This window comes from Alexandromys fortis, unplaced genomic scaffold, assembly GCF_014885135.2.
Source record: "Alexandromys fortis isolate MF-2015 unplaced genomic scaffold, M_Fortis_MF-2015_v1.1 scaffold_168, whole genome shotgun sequence".
Taxonomy (NCBI): domain Eukaryota; kingdom Metazoa; phylum Chordata; class Mammalia; order Rodentia; family Cricetidae; genus Alexandromys; species Alexandromys fortis.
In genome coordinates this window covers 702,125-714,240 of record NW_026068058.1, presented here as the reverse complement: position 1 = coordinate 714,240, position 12,116 = coordinate 702,125, and the positions used below count along the sequence as shown (strand labels likewise).

General features: G+C 44.0%; 1 protein-coding gene across 4 annotated transcripts in view; it reads right to left on the bottom strand.

The window, feature by feature from the left end:
- Positions 1 to 3,213: 3,213 nt before the first annotated feature.
- The window catches only part of Tirap (TIR domain containing adaptor protein), a 14,438-nt gene continuing 5,535 nt past the window's right edge, over positions 3,214 to 12,116 (bottom strand). For 2 of the 4 annotated variants that reach the window (XM_050120045.1, XM_050120044.1), the window contains exons 3-6: positions 9,278 to 9,339; positions 8,996 to 9,142; positions 6,743 to 7,378; positions 3,214 to 6,225 (exon numbers count right to left, since the gene is read on the bottom strand). In XM_050120045.1, coding sequence (XP_049976002.1) covers positions 6,206 to 6,225; positions 6,743 to 7,378; positions 8,996 to 9,062 — 723 coding nt within the window. In that variant the 5' untranslated portion in view covers positions 9,063 to 9,142; positions 9,278 to 9,339 and the 3' untranslated portion in view covers positions 3,214 to 6,205. Of the gene's footprint in view, positions 6,226 to 6,742; positions 7,379 to 7,923; positions 8,017 to 8,995; positions 9,143 to 9,171; positions 9,340 to 12,116 lie in introns of all 4 variants that reach the window. The other 2 variants (XM_050120046.1, XM_050120047.1) reach the window with 2 other exon arrangements.

Sequence of the window (12,116 nt, the reverse complement as noted above, 5' to 3'; positions counted from 1 at the left end):
ATATATAATTTTTTGTCAGCAGTCAGTTCTCTTAACCTCTGAGCCATCTCTCCAGCCCTCTACTCTCATATATATGGCTTAATTTTTTTTCTTTGTGGACCTGGGGTTAGAACACAGGGGCCAGTGCATGCTCAGGAAGAGCTCTACTATACCCTTCTATAGACTCCTTCTTACAGTTAGTTTTTATGAGAAAAGGTTGTTATAAAAAGACTGTGTGGGCTGGAGAGATGGCTCAGCGGTTAAGAGCATTGCCTGCTCTTCCAAAGGTCCTGAGTTCAATTCCCAGCAACCACATGGTGGCTCACAACCATCTGTAATGGGGTCTGGTTCCCTCTTCTGGCCTGCAGGCATACACACAGACTGAATATTGTATACATTAAAAAAAAAAAAAAAGACTGTGCTTGGCCCCCCAAATCTCGTTTTCTGTCTTTCCGTGAGATCTTATAGCCACGTACTCTTGTCATTATAATGGTGTGGTCTCCTGATCTGGGACTTCAGTTTCTAAACCCAAGCTAAATAAACTTCCTTACAAAGGACCTAGGCTCAGGTATTTTATTATAGTGTAGAATAGATCAAGATGTCTTCTTCTCAAGTAGGTCCTAGAGTTAGAAATTTGGTAATAATTTGTACATTTTCAGAGCTGTGTATGATGGTGTACACTTGTAATTCCACCACTCTGGAAGCAGAGGCATGAAGATCAGCCACAAGTCTGAGGCTAGCCTGATCTATACCGTGGGTTTCAGGGCAGTTAAGGGGAAGTTAATGAGATCATATCTCAAACAAACATATGCACATTTTTTTTCCTGCTGACTTCTGCCAGTTTTTCTAGGATTTTAATCTGTGGGTCCCAGAGTAAATGCACATTCCAGAATCTCCTGGCTGGTTCGCCAAATAGGAGAGAAAAAGATTTTTTAGTCTTCTGTGGTTTAAATGATAAACATATATAATTACATAGGACTGTATATATGAAAGAATATAGTTTCTGGCATTGAATACTTGATTCCTGGTTGATGGAGCTGTTTGGGAAGGATTGAGGTATGGCCTCGCTTGAGGAAGTATGTCACCAGAGATAGGCTTTGAGAGCTTAAGGCCTCAATGTACTCCCAGTTGCTCTCGGATACCTGCGTGGTTCAGGTGTGAGTTTCAGCATCCTACCCCGGGCCTTCTGTTTGCTGCCAGCTTCCCTACTGTAATAAAACTGGAATCAAAAGTCAAATAGACCCTTCCTTCTGTAAACTGCTTTAGTCATGGTGTTTTATCACAACACTAGGAAGGAACTAATCTAATTTCATACATTTCAAAAAAATTTTTTTTATTATGTATTAGTGTTCTGGGCACCAGATCTCATTATAGATTATGGTGTGCATGTCTGTAGGCCAGAAGAGGGCACCAGACCTCATTACAGATGGTTGTGAGCCACCATGTGGTTGCTGGGAATTGAACTCAGGACCTCCAGAACAGCAGTCAGTTAGTTCTCTTAACTTCTGAGCCATCTCTCCAGCCCTCTACTCTCATAAATTTATACTTTGGAATATATCTGTAAGAAATAGCAAACTGAACGGGTATGGTGGCTCACACCTATAGTTCCAGCATTTGGAAGTTGAGGTGGGAGGATCACCATGTGCTTGAGTCCGAGCACATCTCATGGAGTGGGCCTTACATCCAATAAGATCCTGGCTGGTTACTCCCACAAGCTTTGTGCCACTGTGGTACTAGAAGAGCTAGTCCACTTTGAACCTCACCTTAGGTAATTTGGGAGTAACCAGCATCAAAGTCTGTGCAGTTTTGATGTCCCAGGATAGTCCTCTAGTCTTCTGCTTAGGAGATAGAAGCAGCTCACTTCCAGTCATATATAAAACAATTCTACTAGAGCCCGGAGGGGCAACACTTGAGCCTGCTCTAAGAAGAGACAGTGGGGGAACTGATGGCTCCACAGACACTCATTCAACCTTTCCATCATGACTTTCAGTTGTAGACACGCAGAATCCACTGACATGATTTGGCTACCACTTGATTTCCAAGTCAACAGTTATTCAACAAAAGGGTAGTTCAATCTACTTTAAAAAAAAAGATTTATTTATTTATTATGTATACAACATTCTGCTTCCATGTATGCCTGCATACCATGTGGTTACTGGGAATTGAACTCAGGACCTCTGGAAGAGCAGTCAGTGCTCTTAATCTTTGAGCCATCTCTCCAGCCCCAATCTACTTTTGTTGTATTAAAAAAAATTTTTTTTTCTTAAGACAGGCTTTCTCTGGGTAACTGCCACGACTGTCCTGGAACTCACTTTGTAGACCAGGCTGGCCTTGAACTCAGAGATCCACCTGCCTCTGCCTTCTGAGAGCTGGGATTATAGGCAGGCACCACCACCACCCAGTTCAACCTATTTTTCAATGCTTTTAGTAATAAAGAACTCACAGTTCAGATTGTCCTAATTTTTGTCAACCAGCGTGTAGTAGAGTCTTTAGAATAAATAAAAACATAAAATTAAAAGAAGTCTGAGCTACAGAGTGGGGCCCTGTCTCAGAAAAAAAAAAGCAGAGCTGGAAACATGGTTCAGAAATTGAGCATGCTTTCTGCTCTTCCAAGAGACCCAATTTTCGGTCCCATCCTCTAACTCCAGTGGCTCTCTTCTGGATTCTAAGGGTTCTTGCACTCATGTAAACATACTGCCCTTCCCTCACATAAAAACCTACAGCAGGCACATTTTAAAGATAAAATGTTAGAGCATTCCCTTTAAGCAATATGACATCAGTGCTTGAATGGCTGTAGTTGTCAATTCTTTCATAATTGCACTGGAGGTCACAGTAAGCACAGAAACCAAGTAAAATCTACAGTCATTTAAAATGAATAATGTAGCATGGTTCTTAATGTTAGATCAACAGATTATATATATGCTTTTGATGGCATATGTATATATATAATTTTAAAACACTTTATAATAGGGCTGGAGAGATGGCTCAGTGGTTAAGAGCATTGACTGTTCTTCCAGAGGACCTGAGTTCAATTCCCAGCAACCACATGGTGGCTCACAGCCATCTGTAATGAGATCTGGCGCATTCTTCTGGCCTGCAGGCATACATGGAGGAAGAATGTTCTATACATAATAAATAAATAAATAAATAAAATCTTTAAAAAATACTTTATAATAGCAGCAGAATTATGAGGTGAGAAAAATAAATCTAATAAAAGATGAGACTATTAATGTGAAAAATATTATATAACTTTATTGAAATACATTTAAAGACATAAGTGGAGATGTTCCTTTATGGATAGGAAGGCTTTATCATAAAAAGCCTGCTTTTCCTAGCCAAATCCATAAACTAAACGTAACTCCAATAAAAATATAGACTTTTTCCTGGCAACTGACAGTGTGAATAAACAAAGCAGAGAAGTACAAATTAAGAAAAGATGGAGTAATTTTGATAAACAAGAAGAGTGGGAAGAACTGATCCTCAGGGTATTAAAGCTTTTTAAAGACCTGTGGTACTAACACAGGGTCTACTTGAAAGAGACCAGAGAACCAGCAACAGACACGGACACGCGACAGCATGCAACAGCAGTGGCTGGGTCTGGTGGTGCACACCTTTAATCCCAGCACTGCGCTGGAGACCAGAGGCAGACAGATCTCTGAGTCTGAGGCCAGCCGGGGATACACAGTGGGATCCTACCTCAAATAAACAGAAAACAACAAACAGCTATCAGTGGAGATAGGATGTAACTGATAGAAAAGAATTGGATTTCTGACTTGAAAACCAAGAGCAAACCATGCATGATAGCTTATAATGTGTGAAATCCCAGGGCTTGGGAGGCTGAGCTTGGAAGATCTCAAGTTTGTGGTCGATCTAGGCGACAGATCCTGTTTCCAAAAACCAAAAGAAAACAAGTAACAGACAAACAAAAACAACCCCAAGTGGAGGAAAGATCTAAATATTAATAGAAATACTTTGGAAGAAGATATAACCAGCTTTTTTTTTTTTTTTAAGATTGACTGTAGAAGGTAGGAATTACACAGGACTTTGTAAGACACAAAAGCGCTGGCTACAACGTCATAGACAGTATTTTATATTAAGATGAAAATAGAACTTTATCGTGCTCAAAAAAAAAAACCCTCATGATTTAGAGGAACGTAACTAAATGTTTAGGGAGAAAGGACCTAGACTTTGTTTTAAAGAGACTTTAGAACAGTGGTTCTCAACCTTCCTAATGTTGTAACCCTTTAATACAGTTTCGCATGTTGTGGCGACTCCCAAACATAAAAATTATTTTTGTTGCTACTACATAGCTGTAATTTTGCTCCTGTTATGAATCATAAATATTTGACAAGTGGAGCATCTGACACGTGACCTCTGTGAAAGGAATGCTCGACCGCAGACTGAGAACTGCTGACCCAGAACAAGAGGAAGCTCATGAGTGACATATCATAACATCAACGTACCTCACAAACACGTCAAACAACGGAAACACACATTGTGATGCACTGTGTATAAAAGATAAAGTCATAAAAATAAATAACATTTTGCTGGGATGCATCTATCTATAGAAACCTCATACCGAAAAGCTCACAGTAAGTTCAAAATTAATTCAAAATAGTGGTTATTTCTGTTAGGAGACATTAGGGGCCTGGAACTCAGAACACAACAGAAACAAGCATGTTGGGAATAAGGTTTGTTTACTGTATTTTTTATATTAAAGTGGTAGGTGCATGAGTATGCTGTAGCATCCTTTAGATATTTTGTATGTAACAAAAAATCATAATTTAAAAATAGTTTGTTTTCTATAAAGGGACATGGCAAAAGGAAGAGAAGAGGCTAAGGGTATACACCAGGGGAGACAGTGACGGCTGACCATGTTTCTGTTCTCATTGAGAAGATAGGGATGCCTTGCCTCTCCCTGGGAACACACCCTGTGCTAGATTGAGAACATTGATTCCTTTCAGTTCATCATAAAGACAGGTGCTATGAAGCATGGGCTCTAGCAGATGTCGGAGGAGGTCCTATGTGTTAAAGGATCCAGGTGAAGAAGCTGAGTCCTGCACACTGCTTTTCCTTCTCCCTACTTGCTCATGCGTTCAGAATGGTTTCCAGGTTTGTTTGGTTTTTTCATTTTGATGGTGCCAGTGGTCGAAGCCAAGCCCTCATACATGCTAAGCAAGTGTTCTACCACCAACTCCACCTATAACCCTAGATTTGCATTTCTAACTTTTTAGAAAAAGATTTCTTTATGAGTATGATTGTTTTGCCTGCAGGAGCGTATGTGTTCCATATGTGTGTCTGGTGCCTAAGGAGGTCCTGGTCAGAGAAGGCATTAGATCCCCTGGAAGCAGAGTTATAAATAAGCATGTGAGCCTTATTTATAACTACCATGTGGATACTTGGAATTGAACCCGGATCCTCTGCAAAGACAACAAGAGTTATTAGCCACTGAGCCACCTCTCCAGCCCCTAGGCTTGCTTTTGTTGTTATTGTTGTTGTTTGAGAGAGGGTTTCCTACAGCTCTGACTGCCCCGGAACTTGCTTTGTAGATCAGGCTGACCTTGAATTCACAGAGATCTGCCTGTTTCTGCCTCCTAAAGGCCTGTGCCATCACCGCCTGGCAAGGTTTGTATTTCAAACCTTTTTTTGTTGTTCAGTAAGTGGTATTCAGTGTGGGGCTGGACGTGCCTTTCCTCCAGCTCTGTAAAGTGAGTTAATGTCTCTAGGAAAGAGCTACAGTAGTGTGCGTGTGAAGGACCCGATACCTGCCATCTCTCCCTGGTTTCCCAGGCAATTGAGAAAGAGCATTGACTTCTAGTTCATCAGTCAGGCTCACCCCTCAGGGAGGAGTGGTACCTATTGACTCCGGAGAAGAAAAGCGCTGTGTGTCAGCTTCCTGTTCAGTTAAGCAGCAGACTAGACACTGCTGCCCCTCCTGACGTCACAATCTCTTGACAACTCCAATTTCTGACTTCCTCGTTGCCTTCCTGGGAGAGTCCCTGGCTCCTTCTGCCCTTCTTGGGGAATCCCCATCTTCCTCCTGGTTTCCTTGGTGGTGGTGGGGAGCATCCTCCCGGCCTTCTTGTGGAGCCCCCAGTAATGGAAGCGGTGGCAAATCCCTGTGCCAGGTCCACAGTGCAGCTGGAGCTGGCGTCTGAGGCCATAGCTACTGGAATCCAGCACCTGGAGTGAGCTATCTCCAACTTTTCTCATGAAAACTCAAGTGTCAACTTAGTGTTTCCAGATCTGAAAGAGACCAAAGAGAATCACAGGGCTTATCACTCTTCCCAGACCCAGCATCTGTCGTTTCTCCCCATCAGGCCCTCCCCTGATACAGGCTGCAGTTGGTTTCTATCACCTTTTTTTTCTTTACCATTTTGCAGTGCTAAACTGATGTCACTCCTTGCATCTGCCCAGCTCCTGGAACACGCCTCTAATCCAGTTTCAGAGAGAAACCTGTTATGATCACTAATACTACCTGCTAATTGACGACTCAGTTTGTGCTAGACCCTGCCTGTTATAAACACTTGACATGTACTCATTCTACACTAATGGAGTCCTGATGAAGAAGGAGAAATTCAAGGTTCAGCGGGGCTAAGTGACATGCCCAAGTAACCCAAATGCTAATGGGTGAAGGAGCCAGGGTACAAACTCAGTCTTCTCCGGAAGCTTTCAATTACTGGAGCTACAGAGACTGCGTCCTCAAGTCCTTAGACAGACACTGGCTGACACTTTACCCCCTCCAGGCCCGCCTGTATCTTACAGCGTATGACAGCCTCCTTGACTTGGTAAAAGCCACCATCCTGGCCTCTGCCGTCCACATAGTACATGAATCGGAGTTCCGGCGGGTAGGCGGCTCTGGACAGACCCGATAGCAGGGGTATGGTGCAACCCTCCGCCCCCGGGGCCTCCGTCAGGGCCTGCAGCATCTGGTACTTGCACCAGGGGTCCCGGAGGAAGCCTGGCGTGATGAGAAGCACACGGCAGTGACTACTACTCAGGGCCTGGCATAGTTCAGAAACAATGGCGCCGCCTGGTGTTGCATCCCGAAGCTGCAGGAAGCAGCGTAGGCTGGCCCTGCTACCCTCCAAGTAGGAGACCAGCTCCTGGGCGGTCTCTAGGTCCTCCTCACTGTGGCACACGCAGACGTCATAGTCTTTGCTCCAGCGGCCACTGCTGCAGCTGGTGTCCATGTGTGTTGGTTGCAGGGTAGGAGCCATTCCTGAGCTGCGGTTGGAGGGTGAGTTGTGGCTTGGGGGTGAGCTGCGGTTGGAGGGTGAGTTGTGGCTCAGGGGTGGGAGACCGTCCTGTGTGGCTTTCTGTGAACCATCACTTGGGTGGCTTTCCGGGGGTGCTGGCATCTTCTTAGGCTTCTTCAACAAAGCCTGCCTAAACCAGTCTATAGGGGGAAAACACAGAGCTGAGACTTGCTGCCTGCAGGTTGAAGCCCCACCCCCAAGGAAAATGGCAGGACTCTGCCAGTTTCACCTTACCCACTGTCCTACTGCCTACTGCCTTGCTATTAGGCATACCCCTGAGGTCTTGCCTAAGAGTTCCTGCTATCTTTAAAGGTTCCCCAATACTTAGAGAACTCGAATCCTGGCCAGGCGGTGGTGGTGAATGCCTTTAATCCCAGCATTTGGGAGGCGGAGGCAGGCAGATCTCTGTGAATTCGAGGCCAGCCTGGTCTACAGAGCTAGTTCCAGGACAGAGAAACCCTGTCTCAGAGAGGGGATAAAAGAAAGAAAAGAAAAGAAGAAAAAATAGGGCGGCTTTAATGGAGTCACCGTGGTGAGGGAGTGTTTGTTATAATCTAGCTACCCAAGAGTCTGAGACAGTGAGGGGTAATTCAAGGCCAGACTGGAAAAAAAAAACCAATAAGATCGCCATAGAAATAAAGTAAAATTTGCTGTGTATGATAGCGCAAGCCTTTAATCCCAGCACCTGAGAGGCAGAGGCCAGTGGATCTCTGAGTTCAAGGTCAGCCTGGTCTACAGAGAGTTCCAGGCCAGCCAGAGCTGCATAACGAGACCCTCTCTGAAACATAAAATAAAATTTTAAATTAGAATAAAACAATTTATTTGATTAAATTAATAATTTAATTATAAAAAGAAATATAGATGACCTTGTTCTGTTGTAGATCATCTGCTATCTGCCACCTTAATCAGAAGGCTATAAACCAGAGTAGTCAACTGCCTGTGTGAGGGGACATCTTCAGACTGGGACTAATCAGGCCCAAGGCCTAAGTGCAGCCCTAAGAGGAGGGGAACTGATCAAGGGCCAAGGAAAATGGGTACAGTGATATATGCCTGTAATTCTAGAATTTGGGACATAGAAACAGAAGACTGGAAGCTTAGGGTCAACCTCAACTACAGTGGTAAGTTCAAGGCAGCCTTGTTAATACAAATGACTAACTAAGTAAGAAGGAACAGGGCCAAGGGGCTGGAATCTGTTGTGTTGTTCAGAGGCCGAGGGCTGCTAGTCCGAGCTCCCGGGGAACACAGAAGCCACACTTGCCCGCCCCAGATCTGACTGCAGACCTGTCATGCCGCTTGCTCGGTGACCTTAAACAAACTGGCCTAGGTCTCCATTTCCTCATGTATCAAATGAGTTTGTTAGTTCTTGATGGTAAATTGTAAGTACTCCATAATGTTAAAACTAGGCTGCACTGGGGATTGTTACATTTTTTTTTTTTCTTTCCTTGTTTCCTTTCTCTGAATAGTTCTGGTAAAGAATTCAGATGTCAGGATACACCACCTCAAGCCTTCGGAACAATGGTTGTCAGGCCCATAGGCTGGAAAACATCTGAATCAAAGGCCTGCAGAACCCATCATGCATCCCTGATTCCTCCCTCTCCTCGCAGCTTTGGGTCATCTCACCAGCAGCTCTGTTCCCCATCCCTGACTTTCTGCATCTCTCCTCTGCATTTGGAAGAGTCCCTCTTCTCACCTCTCCAGCAGACTGGGAATTACCCTCTCAGGGACCAGAGTGTAACTAGGAGACAGGCTCCACTCACCAGCTATTTTGTCTCGAGGCTTCTTGGACTTAGTGGAAGAGGCTGGGACGGAGGAGGGCGAAGCCATAGTGCAGGCCTCCAAACTAACCCTGGGAGAGCAGGCATTGGGGGTGTGGCAGGATGGGAGAGAGCCATGGAGCAGCCATCCTGCAAAGGACAACAAAAGTTGTACTTACCTACCTGGAAGTTCTGCTTTTCTCCTAGTCCCTAAGGACTCAGTCTCTCACCAGGTCCATGGGACCAGGGAAATGACCCAGATCTGTGAAGCGTGACCAGACTTACAAGGTACAAACTTGGTAGAGTGACTGTTCTCTGCTTCAGCTGGCCAGGAATGCATCTGAGATCTAAAAAAAACAGAGAGGACAGGCAGCTCTTTAGAAGGACTTCCTGTGTCAATGCTGAAACAGGAGATGGACTGGCCATTTGGACAGGTAGATGAGTGTTAAGCTGTCTTGCTACATTTTCTCTGTCTATCTTGCTCTAACCCCATCCACCCACTCACCTAGCCCTTGCCTGTCAGCTAGGGAAACAATGTCATAAAACGGTGAAGACTGCCAACTTCACGTACATTGCCCAGATTTGCACCTCATGCTGATCAGGGCCTTCAATAATCTTTCTAGGCTTTGGTGTCTCCATCTGTGATGCTAGAAACTGCAACTCAGCATTACCATGTGAACAACATGAAGAAATTTATGTAATGTACTAACAGCACCTCGTGTGTAAAAAGTTGTTAAGGAAGTCTTGTGGATTACTATGTCCTTATACAGATGTGGCAGCATACTGTGGTCTCAGGTACACAGGAGGTTGAGGCAGCTGGATTACTTCTATCAAAGAGTTTGTAGACCAGGCTGGCTCACAGAGATCCACCCACCTCTGCCTCCCAAGTGCTGGAATTCAAGGTGTATGCCCTCAGTGGTCCTGAGATCCCATCTTAAAGCAGTTGGGTGTGGTGGTACATGCCTGTAATCCTAGCACTCACAGGAGGACTGCTGCAAATTTCAGGTCAGCTTGGGCTACATAGTTAGTTCCTGGCTACCTAGGGATTTAGAGTGAGCTGTGGGAGGGAATTTAGTCCTCAGTACTTTTGTTTTTATTTACCTTATTTTTTATGTTTTGGTTTTTTTTTTTTTTTAAGAGAAGGTTTCTCTCTGTAGCCTTGGCTGTCTTGGCACTCAGTCTGTGGACCAGGCTGGCCTTGAACTCAGAGATCCACCTGCCTCTGCTAGGATTAAGGTGGCACTGTCTGGCAGTCCTTAGTACTTTTAAAACCCAATTCCTAGTTCGAGTTTATCCCTTAGTCCTTAATTCTTTTAAATTGTGTGTGTGTGTGTGTGTGTGTGTGTGAGAGAGAGAGAGAGAGAGAGAGAGAGAGAGAGAGAGAGAGAGAGAGAGAGAGAGAGAGGTGAGGTGCAAGCACATGGTATTCCACAGCCCATGTGTGGAAGACAAAAGACAGCTTTTAGAGGCTGGTTCTCTCCTTCCAGTACAAGTTCTGGGGGTTGAATTTAGATCACCAGGTTAGCACAACAAGCAGAGTTCCTCACTGTGCAATATTGCCATATTGCCCTTTCATGTGGGAAGAATATATTTGGTTTATAAGATTCAATATTATGACATTAATCTTCCCAAAATTGATCTTTAGTTCAGTGCTATCTCTGACTAGCAGGTTTTTTAAAAAAATTTTTCTATTTTTATTTTTATTTTGGGACATGTTATCAAATTGCTTCAGACTTTGTAATGAAAACACGAAGGACCAAGAATGCTCTTCTGTGTTCTCTGCACACCGCAAGGATAGAGTGGTTCTGATGCTGGAGCTCTCTTAGCTTTGGTTTTAGGGAGAAGACTCTGTGGGAGCTGAGCCTGTTCGAATGCAGGGGAGCCCTAGCATTCTTGAGGCAATTCTCCAGCTGAAGGAAGGTAGAGAGCTGGGTTTGGGAGCTAGTAATAATGAACACAGGGTTGCTTTCTGGCTTTTTGCTGGATCTGCAGGCGTCATAACAAAAGTTTCCTCTGGGAATCCATACAGAAACAAATCTGTAATCAGAAGTTTCAAAATTTTAAAAATGTAAATTTTGTCTGGCAGTGGTGGCACATGCCTTTAATCCCAGCACTTGGGATTAAAGTGCTGCAGAGGCAGGCACATCTTTGTGAGTTCAAGGCCAGCTTGGATACAAAGCCAGTTTCAGGATAGCCAGGGCTACACAAAGAAACCCTGTCTCAGATAACAAAATATATAAATTTTAAAAAATGTAAGTGTGTGTTGGACATTAGTGAACAAGTACCGCAGTTCAAGGAACGTACAGTGCTGCGTGATGAAGGCAGTGTGGTGATCGATCCTAATTGCTGGCCTGGTTAGAATGAGACTAGCAAGGCACTCCCATGGGGGTATTTGTGAGGCTGCTCTCCGAAATGACTGGAACACAGAGCGCTGATGTAATGAATGCATCAATCCCTCCCCGGATTCATGATCTAATGCCATGACAGGGAGGCGAGGAAGTGTAGCCTAGCGGAGAGAAGCAGGCCACGGGAGGTGTGACTTTCTGTCTCTCTGCTTCATAGCCACCATGACCTGAACTGCTCTGCTCCACCCCACCTGCCCCTCCGAAACCATGAGCTCACCTCCTGTCGGGAATTCTCCAACGTATTTGTCTGACTAACACAGGGCAAGAAGGAGAGGAATGAGTGCTCAATTTTTGTTTTGATAGAAAATGTATTGTTTGCCCTTGATAAAAACTGGAGAATAACTTAATTTTTAAAAATGATATTATAAAGTTTAAGATAACATAAAAATAGTATGAAAACAAAAACATCATATAGTATGATATTTAACTTGAATATCCAGATGTAAGTTTTATGAAACAGGGCTGGGGTAGCTTAGGGGGAGAGCAAACATTTAACTGATACAGAGATATTTGTGTTCACCTACACTTAACATGCACAAAGCCTTGCATGGATCCTTAGAAAAGAGAAAAGGAGGAGGGGGAGGATAGGACGAGCGTGTAGAAGAGGAGTAGGAGGAAGGAAGGAAGCAAGTAAGGTTTTTGAAATAACTTATCCTTTTATAGCACATCCTGATTTGGGGCAACTGCCTTTTTTTTTTTTTTTTTTTTTTTTTTTTTTT